This window comes from Macrobrachium nipponense, chromosome 13 (assembly GCF_015104395.2).
Source record: "Macrobrachium nipponense isolate FS-2020 chromosome 13, ASM1510439v2, whole genome shotgun sequence".
Lineage (NCBI taxonomy): Eukaryota > Metazoa > Arthropoda > Malacostraca > Decapoda > Palaemonidae > Macrobrachium > Macrobrachium nipponense.
In genome coordinates this window covers 856,714-881,551 of record NC_087206.1, presented here as the reverse complement: position 1 = coordinate 881,551, position 24,838 = coordinate 856,714, and the positions used below count along the sequence as shown (strand labels likewise).

General features: G+C 37.4%; 1 protein-coding gene and 1 long non-coding RNA gene across 4 annotated transcripts; both read left to right on the top strand.

Annotated features, from left to right (window-relative positions):
• Nucleotides 1–828: 828 nt before the first annotated feature.
• LOC135225587 (uncharacterized) lies at nucleotides 829–24,064 on the top strand. Of its 3 annotated transcripts, XM_064264865.1 has the most exons (9): nucleotides 829–1,452; nucleotides 4,354–4,530; nucleotides 5,611–5,746; nucleotides 7,284–7,411; nucleotides 9,115–9,234; nucleotides 15,273–15,437; nucleotides 20,224–20,442; nucleotides 21,474–21,635; nucleotides 22,877–24,064. In XM_064264865.1, the coding sequence occupies exons 1-8, from the start codon at nucleotides 1,176–1,178 to the stop codon at nucleotides 21,590–21,592; spliced, it is 1,341 nt and encodes a 446-aa protein (XP_064120935.1). In that variant the 5' UTR covers nucleotides 829–1,175; the 3' UTR covers nucleotides 21,593–21,635; nucleotides 22,877–24,064. The 3 variants fall into 3 exon arrangements, with proteins under 3 accessions (XP_064120935.1, XP_064120936.1, XP_064120934.1); XM_064264866.1 differs by lacking the exon at nucleotides 21,474–21,635 and having other exon boundaries at nucleotides 4,378–4,530; nucleotides 22,877–24,053; XM_064264864.1 differs by lacking the exon at nucleotides 21,474–21,635 and having other exon boundaries at nucleotides 22,877–24,053.
• On the top strand, nucleotides 11,665–13,723 carry LOC135225585 (uncharacterized). Its single transcript, XR_010317033.1, has 2 exons — nucleotides 11,665–12,054; nucleotides 12,989–13,723. It is a non-coding gene; the product is annotated as an uncharacterized LOC135225585 (long non-coding RNA).
• Nucleotides 24,065–24,838: the final 774 nt, after the last annotated feature.

Here is a 24,838-nt window from a genome sequence, read left to right as displayed (position 1 = left end):
AGAGAGAGAGAGAGAGAGAGAGAGAGAGTATTATTCCAGTCCTTATTCCTCGTGATTGCCGAAAAAAGCCAAAAATGAAAAAGCCACCTGGTTATAGGACTACACTGTCCGTCACCTAATTAGGGGATTAATCAGGTATCATGATCGATTACATCTCTCTCTCTCTCTCTCTCTCTCTCTCTCTCCTCTCTCTCTCTCTCGTCTCTCTCTCTCTCTCTCTCTCTCTCTCTCGTTATCGGAATTATGAGCCTAAAGTCTGTGAATAACAGTTGTAAAATCCCATATTTTAAGTTAGACCTGTCAGTCGAACCTTCCGGGGAATGGAGATTTACGAGTCGACCAGACAATAAAAAAAAAACAAACCGAGCTATTCCTCTATGCGGACACACTCGGTAAATCGCCTCGGTACGTACAGTTAATGCGTTCGCTTTACACGCGGTTTTATACGGTGCAATTTCCGAGGCGAACCTGTGTGCACCAAAGCGGAGATGATTAACTATAGAAGCGCTCCTAACCCCCTTCCCCTACTGTCGCTACTATAAGTGTGATCCGTGGCGTAACATGTTTAACTGCCCGAACTAAACCAACTCTGTAACGTAACAGGGCGATTTAAATCACCCCGACTTTCCTTTTTTGCTCCTCTCTCTCTCTCTCTCTCTCTATGGGTCCGCCCTTGATTTCGTTTTCTCTTGCGGGGTTCAAGAACATCTTTCATGGCGACTTTCACTGACGTGCAATGATTACCCAACACGCGCGCGCATTACAACCTATAGGTTATATATACACCAGACTGCGCACGCGTCTCCCATAGTTGGTTGTAGCGCCGTAGAGCCATTGTCAGGACTTTGACAGGGCCATTGAAAGTAAAAAAAAAGTCTTTTTGTTAGTCTTTGGTCTGGTTTCTGCTCAAAGAATTTGCAAGAAGACACTGACGAGTCTTATAAGCAAAGCGGTGATTGTATGTTTTAAGTTTACAAACTGTTTTAATTGATCGAAAATGGTACGTTTTTAATTGATCGTAAATGGGACGTTTTCGATCGTTTTTGTCAGATCTATTGTTTTCCAACAATTCTGTCATCGAAAGCTTAATAAATGGCATTTCGAAGCTCTGAAATAAACGCTCTTCGTACTTGTGCAATCTGAACAATCTCCCTTGAAGGATATAGACTCTGAAAATGGATAAACTGACGAGATTTAACCGGTTAATCACACTGCTGTTGTTAATCCTCTTATTATCGACCTTCGTCGACCTCGGGTCAGCTCGGGACGCCGACTATTACCTCGAAAGATGGTCCAAGAAGGGCCACGGGCCTGCAGACCACCACCACAGGCTCTCCCCGATTATCTCCCAGCCTTCCTTGGTGACGTCGCCGCCGAATGTAATACCTTCCTATGGCAACACTTCCCTGTCGACAGATTTCGCCAACGGCACCGAAAACCGGAACTCGAGATGTAAGTATGCTGGTTGCTAGGCCTAAAATTCTTATTCCAGGTCATACTACAGCCTATAATATTCTCGACTGTAGCCTCATGAGACCTATTGCCTAGGCCTATAATTCTTATCCTAGGTTCATACAACTTAAGTTCTTGACTGTAGCCTGAGGAAACGTTATGCCCAGGCCTAAAATTGTTATCTGTTCATACAACTTATATTCCTCAAAGACTGGTTGCCTATGACCTGAATTTGTTATCCCAGGTCATACAGCTTACATACTTTACTGTAGTAGCCTTGGGATGCTGGTTCCTTAGACCTAAGATAATTATCCCAGGTCATACAGCTTACTGTAACCTCAGTAGATCTATTACCCTAGGCCTATCATTCTAATCGTAGGTCATGCATTACGTTTTAGACTGTAGCCTCAAAAGGCAGCTTGCCTAGTCCTAAAATTCTTATCTGTTTATACAATTAGCCTGGGACCTGAATTTGTTAGCCCAGGTCATGCAACTTTCATTCTTGACTTTAGCCTCAGGAGACTGGTCGCCTATGACTGTTAATTCCAAGTTAATACAACTTACCTTTCTATTGCAACCTGGGGACGTTAGGTACCCTGGACATAATCCTTCACCAGAACTGGAAATAGCAAATAACTCTCTCTCTCTCTCTCTCTCTCTGATATTCATTAAACTGGTCTTATACGTTTGGGGCGAGTCATAGTACTAAAAAAACCCTCATAATTACCACCGCTTACTCTTCCTTTTCCTCTCATTATTCCATTCTGTCGTCTCCATTATTTGAGGACCAGTTGACGAGCTGTGCTGCAAAGCCATAACAACTTAAACAGTGCTGACAGTGAGCCCTTTTCTCGTCACGTTGGGGATTTTCAGCTGCATTAATGCGACTGACTTTATTGCCTGGCTTGTGGGTCCTGGTTTACTGTGGTGCTTGTCAGAGGATGCGTCGACTCAATTTGTTTCTTGCGCTGTTTTGGCCCCCTTGTTTCCGTGGGCTTTTTTTCTGTTACCATTTTTTTTTAATGTGACCTTATTTGACCTTTCCACACTCAGGGACTCGGTCTTAAAGGATCCTTCTTGTTTTTTGTTTCCGTTTAAAACCTGCAACAGGACACTGATGAATTGTGAGTGAACTGGTATACGCACACATATCCGTCTATCTATATATATGTGTGTGTGTGTGAGAGAGAGAGAGAGAGAGAGAGAGAGAGAGAGAGAGAGAGTCTCTCGTTATCTTCTCACCATAAATCAAACTAGCTGAGAGATTTCGTGGCTACGAGAACAGTCAATAAAGACGTGATTTATGTGATTTGCCCGGTATCCCCTATGGTTTAATGACGGTTATTACTTGGCATTGAAGTGATTTATAGGTGGTTATTTTCTATAGCTCCCTACTTATTTCTCTCGAGTATATTCTTCTGTATATTCTGCGTTGTAATCAGCGGTGGTCTCCCCGATGATGTATAAGCGAAGACGAAACGCATTACTACCCAGAAACGAATCTCGTTGTTACTTTAATTATTTCCTTACATTTTTATCTATTTGCTTATTCATTCCTCAGCTTATTTTTTCTAATAATTGGGCCTCTTCTCTCTGTATTTCCCATTACCTTCTGCTACCTAATTCAGATGAACGCCATAATATTTTTTGGAAGTTTGAATTTCAAGTCGATACCCTGTGGTGGATTGTTCCTGAATAATAATAATATTAATAATAATAATAATAAGTAATAATAATTAATAATAGAATAATAATAATAATTAATAATAATATTAATAATAATAATAATAATAATAATAATAATAATAATAATAAAACAATGGTATTGTTGACAGAAAGGGCAAGATTAATGGCCTTGGAAGGTAATGTTTCTTCATTTTGTGTTGTGTACAGCTCACTAATGAAGTCCTGGGATCTACATATTGTCTTCAAAGAGGGATGTCTGTCAGGTTCCCTAATTATTTCGCTTGTTGGTGTATCCTACGAATCCTTTGGTTAGTTTTAAATGAATATCATCTATATATATATGTATATATTATATATATATATATATATATATATATATATATATATATATGTGTGTGTGTGTGTGTGTGTGTGTGTGTGTGTTAGTGCCGTCAGTGCACTGTGTATACCGTGTGTAGTCGTTACTTAAGATTCCTTGCAGCCTACCTTCGGCCCCTATCTGCAACAATGCCTTGCATTCCTTTTACTGTACCTCCGTTCCTATTTGCCTTTTTTCCATCGTTCTTTCCATCCTCTCCTATCATTGATTCATAGTGCAACTGCGATGATTTCCTGTTTGCCTTTCAACCTTTCTACTCTAAATTGAATGACCTCATAGGTCTAAGTGCTTGGCGTTTTGGTCTAAATTGTACACTCCATTCCATTCGTATATGCTACGAGTTCTTTAGTTAGATTAAATTAATATTATTAGTATATGTTTTTCAAACTGCTATTAGAATCATTTCAGTTTATTTGCAAGTCGTATATATATATATATATATATATATATATCTATATATATATATATGCTATATATATCTTATAATTATATATATATATATGTAGTATATATAGATATATATAATATATATATATATATATATATAAATTGGCAAATCTGACTCTTTTTTTCAGAGTTTAATTTTTAAAAAAGCGATAAAAATATGACACCAAATAAAAGTTAAAACTAGAAAAAAATATTTGATTCATCTACATTTTTTCACAGCCAGTAGAAGACAGCTAATATATATATATATATATATATATATATATATATATATATATATAATAATATTATATAATAAAAACTCTTAACGATGAATATACTATCTTGAAGTAAGAACTTTGCAAATTTAAACGAGAAACCCTGCCTACTTCCACGATGACTCCTAGTAGTCTTTCAAATATCTATATCCCCAGTCTTCCCTCTGTTTTCGCTGATAACCATCGCCAACACGCCTTGCAGCGCCTCCGGGGGGAGCAATGGCACTTGCTACAGCGCCAACCAGTGCAAGAACCTTGGAGGGGCAGCCTCGGGAACTTGTGCACAGGGCCTTGGGACCTGTTGCGTTTGTAAGTATATTACTTTACACTTCGGTTGCAAGAGCTAGGAAATCACCATCATTAACTTTGTTACTTGTGGAAGGTGTTGGAATAATTCCTCACTTATCAGAAAGATTGGCATAAAATTGTTCATTGTTTACTTTAGCATAACATTTTAAAGTTGTTTACTTATCATAGAGGGTGGCAGAACTTTTTAAATTGTTTATTTATGAAAGGAGTTAATAACTCAAATTGCTGACTTTTTCAAATCGTTTATTGATCAAAGAGGTTTTGCATAACATTTTAAATCGTCGGCATATTAACGAGGTTTGTTTAGCATTTTAAACTGTTTACTTATCAAAGAGGTTGGCATAACTTTTAAGTTCTTTACTTATTAGAGAGATGGACATGGCTTTTACACTGTTAGTTTATACACTGTTTGCTTATCAAAGAGGTTGCCATAATTCTAAAAGTTATTTTCACAAAATGATAAGTTTCTCATCCTCTTATCGCGAGGGTAGTTTGTGGAAATCTTGTAACTAATAAATACATTATAACAAAGCAAAAAAATCCACTGGTGGCTACCATCTACCTTTAGATATACAACAATAGCATAGAGAATGAACCGGAAAGGGGAGTTTTAGTCTATAATAGTATTTCTCACGCACGCACTAGGCGCAAAAAAAAAAAAAAAAAAAACCCAAAAAAAAAAAAAAAAAAAAAAAAATCTGCATCTCTCTCTCGCTCACTAATTAATAAATACAATATAACAAAACAAAATACAATCCATCTACCTTTAGATATACAACGATAGCATAGAAAATCAACTGGAAAGGGGTGTTTTAGTCTAGAATACTATTTCTCACGCACCCACTAGACGCAAAAATAACTGCATATCTCTCTCTCTCTCTCTCTCTCACTAATTAAAAAATACAATATAACAAAACAAAATAAAATCCACTTTTGGCATCCATCTACTTTTAAATATACTACAATAGCATAGAAAATGAACTGGAAAGGGGAGTTTTAGTCTAGAACACTATTTCTGACACACACACACACACTAGACGCAAAAAACCTGCATCTCTCTCTCTCTCTCACCAACAACAGTCCAAACGACCTGCGGGGGCCAGGCGTCTCAGAACTGCACCTACTTCGTCAACGACGGTTACCCTAAAGTCTTCAACGGCGCCAGTTCTTGCCAGCTTCGGGTTAACAAGATGAATTCGAGCGTCTGTCAGCTAAGGTACCTACCTGTCTTTCAGTCTGTCATGTCTTTGTTCGATCATATTCTCTTGTACATCATGACTTGGATGTCCGTCTGTCGTGTCTCTTTGCTTTATCATATTTCCATTTACGTGACTTGTGTTTCTGCTGTTTAATCTGTTACCTTGAATTTTATCATCACTTGTTTACGTTTCATCTGTAAAGCGGCCCACACACGCTCAAATTTTTGGTCAAATTTTTTTTATGTCAAATTATTTGACGGTTTGACGTTCGCCCTACACGCTCAAACTTCTCATCAAATTTTCATTTTGCTCCCGAGTGTCATCATGGATGCATATACAGCGTTGGCTCTTGGCTTAGCGTTGAAGCGCACACACAAACGAAAGGGACGAAAGTGGGCCCAGCAATGGTATTTGTGTCGTGAACGATTTGGTCATGCTCCTTTATTAAATGATATAGGTATAACATATATGTATATTATATTAATATATCTATATTATATATATATATATATATATATATATATATAATATATATATAGATATATATATATATATATATATATATAAATGCAGGACTTCAGCACGAGGAAGTGAATAAGACATAAAAAGATATTGTCTTAAGCATCAAGATGGAATGAATAAGATTTACAGAGAGAGAGAGAGAGAATTTCTGTAGAAGAGTCTCATATGCCATCTCTTTTTTATTTCTGTCACTATAACAGTCACTTTTAATGTTCCAAAGTTGTGGTAAACTTCTATAAACATCATTAAGCTCAAGAAGAAATTTCTTTTCATGTTTTGTTGGAGCCATGATGACGATGAGCCGCGCACGTCCTCTTCAGATTATGTCTAATCACTAACTAATTTGCGCAAATTATTGCTAGGTACCACACACGCACAAATTATTTGACGTTGGCTCAAAAAATATCTACTGAAATCAGATCAGTAAAAAATTTGACATCAAACCTTTTAGGCCATCAAATTACACCACACACGATCAAATTCATGTCAAATAATTTGACATCAAAATATTGGACCAAAAATTTGAGCGTGTGTGGGCCGCTTAAAGATGAACAGGGTCTTATCTCAACGTTTGATGTAATTTTGTAATGAAATTTTTTTACGAACTGATAAATATTCGGTGTTTATCCCAACGTTTGAATGTTATTTTATAAATAATTTTTTTACGAACTAATAAATATCAAAATACAATGCCTAGCGTGACAGACGCTAAATATTATTATTATTTTTTTTAATACGCGTGACTGATGCGATAGGCACAACGCTGACTTGTACTCAAGCGTTGCTTATTTCAGTCTTCAGAAAAGTGTTTGCCAAGCGCTCTCGCCTGTTCACAATCTTAGTAACTGTATGAATACTGTATCAATACATAATGATCTGTATAATATCTTCCCTTCATTAACTAAATTACCAATTAGATAAGACCTCGTAATATTTTACAAATAAGCGCTAATTTATGAGAGAACCTAACATCGGAAAATAATACTGGAACCTTCCCTCCTACCCCCGCTCTTCTTCTTCTCTCCACAACAGGCTGGATTTCGACAACTTCATTCTCTCCCCTCCGGAATCGAAGGACCACCAGTGCTTGAATGATAGGTTCTACGTCTCTGGCGGGACTCCCGTTCCCGTCATCTGTGGAACAAACACCGGGAATCACAGTGAGCGTTTTTTTTTTTTATTTGATTTAGTTTCATAATCTTGGTACATATTCGCCATTGGGTTGGCTAGTTGGTTGGAGGCATTTCTTCGAAAATACGATCCTAATATATATATATATATATATATATATATTATATATATATATAAATATATATATATATAGTTTAAAAGTTATTCTGAAGTCATTTGCCAAATCGTATGGAGTCTAGAATGATGATATACCATTGCACATGCTTAAAAAAAAAAAAGTAATTTGTGGTTTAAAAACGAAAAGCGAGCATCCTTCATAAACTTAAAAAAAGAAAAAAGTTGCAAAGGGCAAAGAAGAAGAAAAAAAAAGAAGAAGAAGGAAAAACTTGTCTCGAAGTTCTGTACATTACGATCTCTTTGTTTTTGGTCTAATTCCCCCTCCCTCCGCCACACCCCCCCCCAAAAAAAAAAAGAAAGATCAGAGTGCCTTCTCTCGCTCTCTCTCTCTCTCTCTCTCTCTCTTCTTCTCTCTCTCTCTCTCTCTTGTCATCTTCTGAAAGCCTTGGCCCGTAATGTATTTTTCTAAGTCATGCTTCTTTGGGGACATTAGCGGGCATCTTCTGAGCTCGGAATACTGTAGCTCTCTCTCTCTCTCTCTCTCTCTCTCTCTCTCTCTCTCTCTCTCTCTCTCTCTCTCAGTAAAATCTTTCACTCCGTTACTCATTTATGGACTTTCCTCGTAATTTAGTATTTGAACAAATTTAGACCATTATTAGATACGGAACATTATGACCCTTCAGCGTAAAAAAATAACTAATTACTAATGTGGTAACAACGCCTGTTCGGCTCGAAAGAAATCGTGGTCATTGTCTCTCCCCCCCCCCCCCAACCTCCTCCTTTTCATGTCAAATTTAACCCACTACGAACGACTTTCCCCTCGGAAAGTTTTACACTAAAGACAGGAATTTAGCGGGTTTTTGGTTGTGGCTCGGGCCACCCAACCAAATCTTGCAGAGAAGGGAGTGTTCCTCATCAAACATTTCTTGAAAATCAACTCGATATTCTACACCAAAAAGGAGGGAAAACATTTTAAAATATTTTAGTCGCAACAGAGTTCCTCTCGTAATTACTCATAGACTTGACCTTCAGCATTCTTCGAAAAGAATTATATTTATTCTTCGATAATGAATATAACCCAAATCATTCTTTAAAGTCTTTTAATAACTGTGCGGACTAATCTCATACGTTCAGTCTCTTACTGCCGGTAACAGCCAAGCCAAGACCCACTCCTTCCCAAACACACAATCCCCATCCCCCCTTCCCCGCAACCCCCTCCCTCCTCTCAAACCATCAGGAATCGCTCCTCGAATTAGTAATTCAAGATAAACATCTCCAATTAGCCGCTTTGCATAATCCAAAGAAATCACGTCTCCCAAATCTGGGTAAGAATAACTTGCCCTCATACTTTACGTTAGGTTAAGTTTTCGCAATCAGGCTACTTAATCGCTGACGGTAATTACGCAAGTTGTCCTCGACCGGTACGTACGTACGTGTATCCACTCGAAAACGCGTACGTGAGAACGGTAGCTTCCCAAGGTTATAAATTATAAATGATTAAAGATGTAACGTAGTCGGTTACGACGATCAAATCTTACAGTGTTTCGTTTTCTATGAAATGACGAAAGGGGATTCTTCACTACATTTGTCTTTTTTTTCTCACTTTTTTTTTCAGTGTACGTGGACATTGGGAACACCTTGCCCCTGGTTCTCACAGTCGTCACCATGGGGCCATCCTTCGACAGGAGTTGGAAGATCAAAGTGACGCAGATTCCGTGCAACTCGGATTACACAGGTAAAAGTCTTTTTGTTTAGGTGTAATACTGTGGTTGGGGCGTGTAGTATTGCAGATATAGGCCTACGCCACTCTCCATAAGTGGTACTAATCGCTTTAGTGAGACTTTCGTAATTGTATTCTGTAATTAGGAAGTTTATATTATAAATAAAGTGGGAAATATATTGGTTTTGCTGAAACTGTGAAAACATAAAAATATAGCATTTGTCCCTGTGCCTCTTACTTGATCAAAGTTAGTCCGATAAAAAAAAAAAAATCATGCAGCCTTTTGCGACAACATCTAAATGTAGTTTCTGAAATTCTTATGGATTCCTCGATTTCAAAAATATCACTTGAGCAAAAACGCAAATCATACGCAAAAATTGACTCGAAATTCGAGAGAAATTTGTTTAATAGTATGCCATGTATGTTACGTGAAATCTTAATTCCAAGTTATGTAATATTTAGAAACTTGACTAAATTTCAAACGATGTGTCATTTGAAAATGTATTCCATATACGAATGTCATTTTTTTATATACAGAAATGGCCCCCAGAATATACTTACAAGTTGTATGACATATTACAGCTTTGGAGTTTCATGTACATGTGTGCTTATCCAGTAGATTGCGTGAAATATCGCTGAGAAACATGCTCTAAGTCGAGATGTAATGTTTCGTTTACCAATATTCTCGCAGGTTGCATGAAACGGTTGCAAAATACTTTCGATCCGTGTAGCATTTTTTTTAGAAATCGCCTCACAGATTACGTGAAATACCATTTAATATCTGTCAAAGGTTGCCTACAATATAATTCTGAATTTCCCACAGTTTGCATGAGATATTTTAAATTTTCCCACAGCTTGCTTGAAAAATCATATAAGATTAACCACAATTCACATTAAAAAATAATCTAAAGATCTGCCTGCAGGCTACTTTGAATTTCACGTTGAAATTCCCCACAGTTAACATGAAAAATAACTCTTAAATACCCACTAGATAAGATTATCTATAGAGAAATATACTCCGAAGGTGATGCAAATATCCTTTAAGGTGAAGGGAACAATTCCTTACTAGATGAAATGGTCGCTAGGTCTAGGCTACAGCCCCTCTTTGAAAGGAGATTCAATCATTCGACTGTATTGAATTTCGCCCCCCCCACCACCACCCGCCCGCCCCCTTGATGCTGTCGATCATTTGGATGATATGGAATAATTCAAAGCGGTGTCCATCTTGTTTACTTCTCATCCGCCAGGTTTAAGAATTAGTCTCATTGACAAAATTTCCGTGAGTTGTCGCGACATCTAGGCTGTAACCGCCTTTTGTGAGACTTCCTATCCATAAATAATCATACAATACCACATCTACTTTAAATTTAATTAAGCGGGAAGCTCTGCAAAGGGAAATAGCAGTTTGGCAAAGTAAAATAACAGTTTGCAAAACAAACCACCACCAGTGGTCACTATTCTGTCAGCCTCGACGACGAGTACTTCAGAATTCTCACTAGTCTGTCGAGGAGAAATTTCATTTTCATGTATAATCCCGCCCACAGTAGCTCTCGGGCGTTTGTGTGCGTCTCTCTCTTCCCTTCCGAATCTGCAATTCAATAGCTCATACCATATGCAGCAGCTCAACGACTCCTATAGGCTTCCAAGCTGAATATTTGATTGGTCTGCTGGGTAATTGGGTAGATAAATATAATCAGCCGTTTGAATTCTTAGCGTCATCAGCGGCATATCCGCTTCTCTCTCTCTCTCTCTCTCTCTCTCTCTCTCTCTCTCTCTCTCTCTCTCTCTCTCTCTCATAACCTCAATCGTCACACTCGTGTGTTGATGAGATCTTTATCGTAAGATTCTGTATGTTGTTTTATCTCCTCATTATATATTGTAATAGTTCTCTGCAATTACAACCATGCTGTTGTATCTGTAATCAGTGTTGTACAGTATGCAGCAAAACTCGAGTGACCCGATCAGTGATTTTCGTTCAAAAGTGACTAACTGGCACTCTTACCTTCTTCACATTTCCTAATGACACTGAATTGCAACGGCGAAACATTTTGGAACTTCGCTCATAAAAAGATACAGTTCATTTAGCATGGTTTTATAGTATAATGTTATATATTTTTTATCAAAATATAGCTAGTCATTAGACAAAAACATTAACACCTTAGTTTTTAATCATGGTAAATATGAAAAGACGTAAATATTAAACGAATTTTACATGTTAGCCATCATAGTAATTTATTTGTAATGTAATGAACGTAACGGAGATGTAGTTGTGGGCGTGGCCTAACATGACGTCAACTGTGGTCATTTGCCAAACATGGTTGGAGCAACCCGACAGCGACCGGAAACGTCACCCCCAACAAGGAGAGCTATAGTTGAGCTGCATCTCGCCAGATTTTCAAAAAAAAGACATAGCTAATCGTCTTATATCACAGACGAACTGTGTATAGATGGCTAAAACGATACAACGACGGAGAAGGATTGAAAAGCCACCCTAGATCTGGGAGACCCCGCTGCACAACCGCAGAAGAAGACGAAGTGTTAATTAACTTTATAACCAAACACCCGTTTTCGTCATCATTTTCAGTGAAACGAGAAACAAATATACAAACATCAGTTGACACTGTAAGACGTCGGTTTCGAGAAGCTGGTCTTCTATGTAGGAAACCTGCGCTCAAGCCTCTACTTACACAGACGCATATGGACCATCGTCTCGGGTTTGCGCTCGAATATCTGTCCAAGAGCGAGCAGTTTTGGGAAACTTATATTTTGTGACGAGAAGACTTTTTGCAACGACCAACAGGGAAGACTGCACTGCTGGCGTCCAGGAAAAACCAGGTAATGAACATTTACTTATTTTGCCTTATATTTTTACGTGGTAGCCTAGGTGTGATATACTTTGTATTATAGGCCTAGTCTGTATATATGCTAAAGCTTTAATGAATATAATTCCTCTTACACTGGGTTTTTAAACCTGCTGACAAATATCTTTAATGGAAGTTACGATGTAATCAGGGAGAAATAATGCAAGAGAAGATATAAATTAATCTGACCTAGGGTGGGAGTTGGGAATTGACATTACTGAGGAAGCAGTTTAAATATCTATAAAATCCCGCCTCCGCTTCGACCGCCTGCGCTTCGAAGTGTTGCTTGGCGGGAAACCAGTCGCAGAGGAAGTTCGTGCTAGCTTTCCTTCGAGTCTCGTGAATGTTTGAATACACATTGCACTGACTTAAAAGTCGTTTAAGGTTACTATGCTATGACAACTTTCCTTATGCCTCTTTTCCGAATTCATAATATATACTATTAGGCCTACAACCAAAGATTTCTTTTAATTATTTCACTGTAAAACTAAGTCTGGCAGAAAATACAACTGACGTAGCTGTTTCTAATATTCAAATAAGTTTTGGTTAAATGCATATTAGAGAACTGTATATATATATATATATATATATATATATATATATATATATATATATATATATATATATATATATATACATAGTTTTATAGAATAACCTTATAGTGTTTTCTTAACAATGCACTTCAAGTCTTAAAAGTTAAAAGTTCGGTGTTATAGCAATATTACTGAAAGTATGGCTTAATAAAAGCGTCAGTTCTTTTTTTCTAATCCATAAGATCTATTGATGAGAGGAAGAACTGCAGTTAAAACAGTTTCTTTTATATTTAAAAGTAAGCCCACTGTCATTGTTTCTCTCCGAATATCTGTAAATTTATATTTTCTCTAAATCCTTCTCTCTATTTTTTTCAGATTTGAGGATAAATATGTAGAACCAAATCGACGAAGTGGGAGGATAACCGCTGGCCTTTGGGGTTGGATGGCGTCTTGCGGACCAGGTGCTTTAGTGCCAATCCATGAGCGATTAAATGGCAGGCAGTATGTTGACATTCTTGACGAGGTGCTGATTCCATCTGTTAGGATGCTACTGATTCCGGAACCGTTGCCCATATTCTTGGCAATGGACAACTCCTCTGTTCATAATAGCATGCCAGTAAGAAAGTGGTTACAGCAGCATCCAGAAGTTATTCGGATCGACTGGCCTGCAAAATCTCCGGATCTCAATCCCATTGAAAATTTATGGGCCATTATGACAAAGGAATGGGATGGCTCCGTTCTGAACAGTAAACAAGCCATCATAAGCCATTGCTTGTCAGTGTGGGAGTCAATGCGTGGGGAAAATATTTGCAGTAGACTGGTTGACAGTATTCCTAGACGGCTTAATTCGGTAATAGACAACCTAGGCTCACATACTAAATATTAATTAACCCTCCCTCTCTCTCTCTCTCTCTCTCTCTCTCTCTCTCTCTCTCTCTCTCTCTCTCTCTCTCTCTCTCTCTCTCTGTATGTATGTGTAGCTATATATGTATGACGTGTTTTAAAAGACGAGGTTGTGTTTACTCTATTTGTTTTGCTGGAATTTGTATATTATTTTTCACAGGGACCTATGTATTTCAAAGAATTATACGTATTTTTTAAAAATAATTATATTGGTATACCATTTACTTAACCTATACCGTTTTTATTATCAATCATATTCATTGTTTGCTACTTGGTTTATTAATGCCTTTACTAAGTACCGTTATTATTATCAATCATATTCATTATTTGCTGCTTGGTTTATTAATGCCTTTACTAAGTTACATTTCTTGAGATCTACCTAAGATTTCATTAGACCCAACTGGTGACGGGTGCATAGTGGCCCGCCAATGGCTTAGCTTGCTTACCCGTAGGCCAAGTGCACTTCGCGCTTCTCGTTATATCATTCTCATTAAGCCTATAGGCCTATGAAGAAAATAATGACGGAAGTATACCACACCAAGACTGTGGAAGAATTTCACAAATCCTGCTTTATGGTCTTATAGACACCCTTCATAAGTTACAAAGATTTGATGCAACTTGTTGCTGTCTGGAATATAGCCCAGTATGTTATAAAGCCAATAGCATTGGCCTAGCCATTATTGTTTATAATACGTTGCAGTTGTCATTCTGTAGAATCTGCACTCGACAGTTGTAGCTGATAATATCCGACCTGATTATAGTCTTCCATTCCTAAAGTAAAAGTAAAATAATATAAATTAGTTGTGTTTCTAATAGCGAAGATTACTCTTCACCTCGCTTATTTATTCAGTTATTTATTATTTACTTTTCTTCAAACTGAAGAAACCCCTCGGGAGACTAGACTTATGTAGCACTAGCTATAACCTAAGCCTAAGCCATAATTTATTGCAAGTATCGAAATCATGATCTCGACTAACATTTGCTTTATACACAAAGCCACAAAAGCTAAAAGTAATAACTTCGAATTCATATCCCAAATGCACCCATTTTTATCATTAGACTATGCTCTGCTCAACTTTTCTCTTGCTCTCCATCGCGATGTCCTCTTTCACAGTGTCCAGACTGACGATTCCACACGACTCATGGAAGTCACGGTGATCTGAGGTTTTCATGCTACAGTAACGTATTTAGTTTTCGTTCAGAAATATTGTAGCGTGAAAATATTTTTGGTTTTCAGGTTCCAATATATTTCAATTATAAGATTCTATATAACAAGTGACCAACTTTTCCTCATATATACACGTTTATAAAATACGAGATTTAATACTAAGTGGCAACTTGAGAACAACGCTTGTCCAGTACAAAAATAAAAGTCACACGAGTTTTGCTGCATACTGTACCAGGCGAGCTTTGGTAAATGACAGTAGGAATGCTGCTGTAACAGAAATGTTTATTTTGAAAATAATTTACTGTCAAGCACATTGAGCACACGGTTTTGTAACCATACATTTTTGCCTACTTGTTTAAATTGCAGTATTGGATTTTTTTTTTCGAATTGAGCATATATATTCTCTGTACACAAACAAGCGTCGTGTTGTATTGACTGAATGGAAGAATATTTGATTTTAATGATAACGCTACGTCCCACATCGAGCTTGACTGGATTTGGTGTGTATATGTGTGTTCGTCCACCTTCACTCCCTTGACATTTGACAACCAACACCAGAGCTCTTTTCTGAATCTGTTTTCGTTGCAGCTCCCACAAACTGCCTGCAGTGGTTCCAAGGAGTGTCTGGCCAGATCAAATCCTACAATTTCGACTTGACCTCTGGTCTCCAACTGTCGAACCAAGACTACAGCATCTGCATCAGGACAGAGAAGAACTTCTGTGGGATCCAGTACGCTGCTTGTGCTGACGCTGGTATGTGTTTCCTGTATATTATAGGACTTATTACATAGTACTATGTGGATGTAGGTGGTGTTTTTTTTCTCTCTCTCTTTATTTCTGTTGATAATCAGAATTTCTTGGTGTTTTAGTTATCTGATATTCTTATGGTTGGTATGAAATATTCTGTGTATACAATACCGTTAAATACTGTATTCGTTTAACTCTACATATAAAAGAGTATTTATTAGACCGTATTACTTGATGTTGTTGTAACACACACACCCATACATACATACATATATATATAAATATATATAATATATATATATATATATATATATATATATATCAGATCTGTAGTATTGTGTACAGTTTTACCTCGATAACTCAAAATAAAATGAAATGTTGGAAAATAAAATAATTTCATCTTCAGCATCATCTTGGAACGCTTCTATTAAACCTATCAGCTGTTTTTAATGGCCGACTTTTAAAAAAATGCACCAGGAACCAAAAATTAATGGTTTCCAAATTCCACTTAGGAAACAGGCGAGATACGAAACGCCCCCGCCTCCACCCCACCCCCTGACACCTCTCTGCTCCGGGAACGAATGTAATAAAGTCTTCATAGATGACATTAATTTTTACACCGGTATTAAGAGATAAACTGTGTTTGGCAGATCTACACTGGAGAGCCTGAACTGTTAGTAAGAATTATGAATATACCAAAATCAGCTGTTTAACCCCAGCAGTTTGTGTATAGATTTTGCGGGATCTCAGTGTTTTTTTTTTTTTCCAAGTGCCTGGATGAGGAAGGTAATTACCATTTTTATGGGATTCTCGAAGAAATTCCATTTCATATGTTTAATGACTTAAATCTGCCAAAAACGTTGGTCTACATTGTAAAATATTCTTTATTTCCAATCCCATGTTTTTATGAAGTGAGTAATTTTGTAATATATATATGTATATGTATATATATATATATATATATATATATATATATATATATGGATATATATATATAGTATATATATGGATATATATATATATATATGTATATGTATATATGGATATATATATATGTATATATGGTATATATATATATATATGTATATGTATATATATATATATATATATATATATATATATATATATACATATACATATATATTACAAAATTACTCACTTCATAAAAACATGGGATTGGAAATAAAGAATATTTTACAATGTGGACCAACGTTTTTGGCAGATTTAAGTCATTAAACATATGAAATGGAATTTCTTCGAGAATCCCATAAAGATGTTAATTACCTTCCTCATCCAGGCACTTGGAAAAAAAAAACACTGAGATCCCGCAAAATATGTACACAAACTGCTGGGGTTAAACAGCTGATTTTGGTATATACATAATTCTTACTAACAGCTCAGGCTCTCCAGTGTAGATCTGCCAAATCGCTCGAGAGTAATTGACTGATTCGATATGTACACTCGACAAGAAAACTGAAGATACATTTTCATTAGCTTTCGTTCATCCAATTTTCCATTTGTTTTTACTGAAAAGACATAATATCGCTAAATTTACTCTAGAATATGAAAAGATACTGCAAATTATATCATATAAGTTAAAACTGCAAAACAAAACTGTTCAGATACTTAAAAACACGATATGTCCGAAGTAATTGGAACTTCTCAAAGGGATTCGTTCATAGAGATCTGGTAGATAGAATGTGAATATCTGATTTTAGTACTATGTATCACGACAACAATATTTACTCATTTTGCTTCATGAACGGGGATATATTGCTTCATCGTAAGATGTGAATGCAATTATTTTAGTTTCTACAAACTTATGTTTGTATTCCAAAGCGATTAAAGTTAGCTGACGTCAATGGCAGTCAATGTTGCGACGGCTCAGGTAGTTTGCACAAATCTAGTTGCATCCGCAAGAGTGTTTTCTATGATGTGAGGAGGAGCCCTATAACTTCGAGCGGGAAAGCACAAGTCACTTTGATTACTTTGACGTTGACATGGATCGAATGCTAGTTGCTCTTTACAAAGCTACTGTCTTTAAACATAAATCTTAATCAAGGTTAAAGTAGCATGTCAGCTCAAAGATTTTCTGGCTATATGCTCCCATTACAAAGCAGTTCGTAGTAGCCTACAGCCCTACACGACTACATTTCTTTGCCGCAAGGCTGAAAGATCTCCCACGATATAAAACTTTAATTGCCTGTGCAATACATATTGAGTTATTTGTGGTAATAAATATTTTTACTTAACACAGCTTTTTTCGTGAATGATTTGTGGTTGAAACCCGATTTTCAAAATGAAGACTATATCAAGAGAGCAAGAATGACCGCACCCTGTGTCTAAAATTTTCCCCGTCTTTTTACAATCTTTGAATGCTACTTACGGCAACTGTCAAATGTAATCAAGATTAGGGTATGAATTTCTCAGAGAATTAACTTGATTATTATGATCCTTCAAATTTTATCTAGCATAGTGCAGCACGATCTTGGCAGTCATATCATATCGCGCAAGCATAGGCCTATCGATAGATACTTAATTCGTTATATTTTCTTCTGCCTTTCCCCGTCACAAGTCCGCCACAGTACTATAATTCTCTCTCTCTCTCTCTCTCTCTCTCTCTCTCTCTCTCTCTCTCTTCTCTCCACTTCTAAAACATACTTTAAAAATATATATATATTACCACTCAATCTCCAAAAGAAAATATAATGAAATTAAGTAGTTATAAATAGGCCTAAGCTTTCACATGAACAGATTTTGCTCCTCTCTCTCTCTCTCTCTCTCTCTCTCTCTCTCTCTCTCTCTCTCTCTCTCTCCACTTTTAAAACACATTTGAAAAAATATTATCACTCAATCTCTCAAAGTAAATATAATGAATTAAGTATTCCCAAAAGATAGGCCTATGCTAGCTCTCTCTCTCTCTCTCTCTCTCTCTCTCTCTCTCTCTCTCTCTCACTTTTGAAACATTTGAAAAAATACTATCACTTAATCTCTCAAAGTAAATATAATGAATTAAGTATCTCTATCGATAGGTCTATGCTTGCGCGCTCTCTCTCTATCGTCATAATATTTCATTCTTTATTGTATTGTTCCCCACGATTTCCACAAGTACTGCCCAAATTTTAAAACCCTCTCTCTCATTGTTTAAGATCCGTCTTTAATTGCGTATGAATTTTACATCAGTTTAGTGTCAAACATTACTAATAAATAAGGTTTCACAGTAGGTTTTAAAAAAGGATGATCGATATTCTAACCTGAACTGACGTTACCAAACCAATATTAACGAATAATATAGAGGCTGTTTCTACATTCAAGTGTAAATGATTATAGGACCTCAACAGTATCTTTATGGTGGAAAGTTGATGGAAATCTAGAAAGCAACAAACGCTATGATTTTGAAGCTCCGCCCCCTTTCAAGAGTTGCCAGGTGTGGCATTATTGAACAATATATGTCCGAAGATTTAAAAAAACTGTATCTTGACTTTCCTTGCCGAGTGTACAACTGGAGTTGCAATCGGCAAGGTCAGCTACTAAGCCGAATATTGTTTTATATTGGTGTTATTTCGTATCAAGAGAAACAGAAACAATCTCAGGAAAATAGTTACATTCATGTGTTTCCAAAAATACTTGCAAAACTTGTAACAAATATATATATTCTATATATATATATATATATATATATATATATATATATATATATATATATTTGTTATATATATATATATATATATATATATATATTAATATATATAATTTGTTACAAGTTTTGCAAGTATTTTTGGAAACACATGAATGTAACTATTTTCCCTAGATTGTGTCTGTTTCTCTTGATACGAAATAACACCAATATAAAACAATATTCGGCTTAGTAGCTGACCTTGCCGATTGCATCTCCAGCAGTTGTACGTATCGAATCAATCAATTACACTCGAGCGATTGCCTGAACGCTGATTGAATGTGGAAGGCTCGAGGGTGTCCCGACTAGGATTGGTGGCGGGCACGGTCTCTAGACCGTGTTGGCGGGTTCCTCCTCCTCTTCACCTCCCTCTTCGCGCTCTTCTCTCCGCCCCACCCCTCCCCCTACCTTTCGCCTCTCCGCTCTCCCCACCACAACCCCTTCCCCCACTCCCTCGCTCCCTCATTATCATCACCGCCACAACCCTACCCGATTCCCAGAGTAAAGCAACCGCAGAGTATAGCTGGCGTCCTGTTCCTCCTCCCGTCCGGAATGGCGGTAGGAAAATTCAATTATTTTACATCGCCCGAGTGATCTGATGATGAGACAGCAGTTACTGAGGGGGTAGGGGGGAAGGGGGAGAATTCCGGAAACTTCTGTGTCAGCTGGTTCCCTCTTCTCTTCTCTGGAATCTTTTTTCGGACAATAAAGAAACTCCCAGTGAATAATTACGAGAGGAGGCCATTTCTTCCCAAATCTTGAGGTGTCGTCACGTTTCGTTCTGCGTCTTGTCGCCTCCGTAAAAATAAGAAAATAAAAATTAATTCAAAATTCTGTTTTTTCGAGTTTTTTTATTCGAGTTTTTTCATGACGTGGATGGTTGTTTTATCTGTATCTGACTGTCTGTTGGTATCCGACAGTCTAAGGTTCAGATTGGTTGGTTTAGAAACTTTAGATGAAGCTAGCTTAAACTGCTTATTTATACAAATATATATATATATATATATATATATATATATATATATATATATATATATATATATATATATTATCATTATTATTTTTATCATCACTGTTGTTGTCGTTGTTGTACAACCGCCTTCTCTCCCACCCCAGTGAACACGCAGTCGCAGTCGTTCACGGTAACCGGAAGAACGACGGGCGGGACGAGGGTGGGCAGCAGAGTGGGCGCGACCAGCTGCCCCTTCGACTGGCTCCTGATCCCGTGCGTGTCCGCCAACAGCCAGAAGCCCTTCACCAGCTGCCAGGAGCGCCTCTGCGGCGACAGCTTCAACGTCATAGAATCCACGACGGCTGGCAATGTCGTCGTTTACAGTAAGTCTTTAGAGTGAGTGAGCCGTGATGCTTATAATGGGCTCCCATTCTCCCATTCTCGTTGCATGTCCAGCCCAGCCTGTGTGGGATGGATGCCAATCTAACAAACAAAACTTTAAAAAGAATATTATTATAGGATACTTGATTGATGACGAGAGACGAGTGCAACGGAAAGAGAAGCAGATATCAAATGAGTGAATGTTTATGATCGCTTGGTCTAGCGGAAGATGGACCAGAGAGCGCTCAAGAAAGGAGTTGTTGCTGTTGGAGATTAAGCTAGCCTTGCGCCAGCACGAGCTCTTGCTCATAGAGCAGCCCGTAGTATGTGAAAGGAGGTGGTCCTGTAGCGGAAAGTGCGGGAGTGTCTTACGTCAGCAGACAGCAGGCGGCAGAAAACTAACCTTTTCATCATTTCAAAACAGCGACCCCGATCGGGAATCAAGCTGAGAAGGAAAATATTTTTGATTGATTGCGTGAAGAATGCTTGCTGCTTTCACCTCAGTATTTAGAGTTGTAGGAATATGTTATATTACTTAACGACTAGTTTCCTGCTCTCTGCTGCCTCGCTGTTTAGTGTACATTATTTGATGGTATTCTGATGTCTTCGCATTTTTTTCAGATTGGCACTGTTTATTTTCTTAAATTCATTTTTTGTCCATTACTTTTGTACGCCAGTACCAAATTTTTACCTATGGCCGCTAAGTATGCTGATTATTCGCTCTTTAACAACCTGATATTTGTATTTCTGTAAATTATACTTATCCTTTTTATAAACTTGGTATCATATAATCAGCCCTTACTTCCCAATTAATTCTGCAGTCTGTCTTTGTAAATGTAGTTCGTGAATGTCTCTCAAAAAGCCGAATCATATCTTCTCGGCAGATTTCTAAACGAATCATTCAGAAGTAACCTACACCACATTTTCTAAATTCTCCATTTCATACAGTCCCTAATTCTTTTTCTCTCTCTATCAAAATATCAGCCGCCTCAGTCTTGCAGGAACCGTTCATTAAATTCTCCTTCCTTAACAGGTCAGGTAAAGCCCTTTACACTGGTGTATCACACAGACGACAAAGAGGACGCCTCTGTCCCAACCGAAAATGGCAACAGGGGATTCTGCTTGGACTATGTCCAACAGCCATGCGTCTAGTCCAACATTCTTGTTGCCTTCCTGAACTTCAAATGCTCCTAAGGTGTGCACATGCCTCGATGATAATCCCACCGCACTGTTTTTAATCAAGAGGAAACGTTAAATCTGTCTGTACTGTTCTTTTGCCCTTGCTAACTCTTTCGACTGCTTTTGTAAAGGGTACAGCTTTTTGCCTTTTTTCCGATTATCGTTTGCACGCACGAGGGAGAATCCTGACTGAAATGTAATGTATCTTTTGTTGGTTTGGTTCTTGCTATCTTTTCCGGTAGGGTCCAGTCAACTTGTTTGAAAATATTCAGGATCAACTGGTATTAAATAAACTTTCAAACTTGACCAAATCTTTCAACAGTGAAGTAGATTTTTTATTTTGTAATTTTTCTGTGCACTGATGCACCATCTGCTCTGGCTTACACCCTTCCTCTAAGCCTACTCTATGAAAACTTTCGTAACTTTTTTTCAATTTCCATCCTATGTAGCCATGAGATTATTTTCAATACCCGACTTCCTTATTCTATATTTCGTTGACTATCCATCATTATATCCAGATCATTATCTTTAGGAGAGGAGACATACTTTGCAGACTCGCTCCAGAACATTGACGGATCGCTGCTCTGACTGACAACGTGACTCTGGTGAGCAAATCACATTGACAGAATGGATCCCACGACTGTCATCTCTGTGGTTTATCAATTACTTCATTTTTGCAGACCGTTAACTGATGACTTTTATCTCTTAGGGAAGGTGTACTGCCTGAATTTCATTCCTGCAGGTTATGACATTTGCGTGGCCCACTTTCTGTGGAAAAGTGGACATCCTTCTTTATCATATGGCGCGTATTTCTTCAGGAGACAGTTCAGACTATGCAAAGGACGGAGATAAATTGTATAGTGGCTGATGACTCATAACTTGAATGATTAGAGTTTCATCTCAAATTTCCCAGATCAGCATGTATGCACTCAGTTGAAAACACCCTCTACAGTAGTATATACTTATCTACAGTAACTGAAGGATGAAAGTCAATGCTTTAAAAAGATAACCAAATTGGTTGTGAATTCATGTGATTAAGCAAAACCTGGAACCAAGTGACATCCTTTAATAAAACAGAGCCTTTCTTAGATACTACAATATATTTTAAACTGAACTATATATTTAAAAAAAAAAAAGGTCTATCACTTAAAGTTCTTTTTAAGATTTTACATTTCATATATTCCCCTTTTCCCTATCAGAAAGTAAGTCACCACCATCCCTAAGAAACCATCCATCATTATTTCACCTCTCAAACAGGTCAGGTCAAGCCCTTCGTGCTGGTATACCACACCGATGACAAAGAAGAAACGTCTGTCCCAACAGAAAATGACAACAGAGGGTTCTGCCTAGACTATGTCCAACAGCCGTGTGTGTAGGTGAAGCCGTTTCGGAGGCATAGCCCATCTGCTGCTACTCTACTTTATCCCCAACTACGCGGTCTTCAGGAGATAAGAATGAGCAAGGGAGCCGTTTCAAAAGCAATTTCCATCTACTACTACTACTGCTACTACGACTACCGTACCCTAGCTCAATTTACGCACCTCTGCGATGTCTGCGTGCAGTGTTTACATCAGTTTATGAGTTTTCTTGATGTTTTCCTTTTGTTTCTGTGTAGTTTAGTTTCTCTGGATATTAAATTATCGTCCGTTGTCATTATAAAAGATTGTATAGCTTTCGTGACTTTCTTTTTTTGCCTTGGATCCTGTTGATCACAACCATGTATACGAATCACTTCAAATGTCAAAGATCATGTTAGGTAGGCTAATTATTTATGCAAAGATTTATAGATGTATGGAAAATGGGGTGTAATGGTTGGTATGCAGAATACTGTCTATAACCTTAGAATTTTACCTTTTATAGTTAAAGAGCATTAACATGCATTTACATCTTTAAAAAAAAACTATATCGTACAATTACATGAGATAGTCTCTTGGTGCCATGGTATTCATTCAAATGTATCTTTCAGTGACATCAATTTCCACTCTGTTTTCATGTGTATAATCATATGTATGCAATACATGAAAGCATTTAATCATACGAAACACGTATTATGCAAATTTCTGTCTATGTTACTACGTAACTATTGATGAAACAGCATTATTTCGTCAGAGAGAATGCGACGTCATGCAAAGCGAGTCAGGTGTGTCATCACAGCGATTGCAAAATAGTTCGGTTTTTCCAAGTTTCCCTGAAAAGGATTTTTCTTCTTCTTTTGGTAGGATTCGAAATATCCTCTTCTTTCGCCTCCGCGTCCTGAATGTTCGGTTCACCCACTGTCTAGACTTTAGATCACGGTCTAGGGATTCAGCGTAAGGAGCTTTGGCCCCTGTTTTCGCCAAACACCGCATTAAGGATTATTGCGACATCAAAACAAATGTGTTGCCTGCTTTTATTTATAAAAACAAGCCAACACGGAGTCTAGAGTTTAGTTATGTTTAAAGTATATAACTTTTTAAACTTAGGCCAAAGATTCTCTCTCTCTCTCTCTCTCTCTCTCCTGTGATTTCAAAGTTACAATTCACGTCTTTGTGTACGAAAGTACCAGTGGAATGTATTTGAATAACTATCATGAGAATCAACAGGTTTTGTGAAATCAGATTCTTTTGCAAGTGTGATCCAACTGATTCCTCAGGTGAAAAATTCTTTTGCCCTCATCCTATAGTTAATATTATCATTCAAGGCGATTTAAGAAATCTAGCGGAACAAAAATTGTATGTTTGCCTGAGCACTAAAGTAGAAAGTAGACAGTCTTGCAATAGTCCTATAAAGGCAATGTTCCTCACAATACCGAGACGCGACTCGGCGGAGTCAAATAGTGTCGAAAGAGAATAGTGGGATAAACAGACAAAGCCAAGCCGTCATCTAAAGGAAAATTCGTATGATGATAAGGAAAAACCAGCATTGACGAGGAAAACTTGGCCTATCACAGATGTCTTTGAGAGAGTGAGTTTTCTGTTTCCCTGTGAAGGTAATTTTGTTTTACCCTTTGGTTGGTCTGAGATCGATTTGGCACCTTAGCCTGGGGCTGCCCATAGACCTATGTGTGGCAAAGTGGTAAAGATCTTTATCAGAACCCTGGTGTGGACCTTTGAAACAGTTAACCAACTGAGATCTTTCTTAATGCTTGTTGCTTGGCTTATATATCTTAGGTTTTTATTTGTATATGTTCTGACCCATAATTTGCTTTAGTTCCTTACTTGCATAGCACTAAATGCTGTT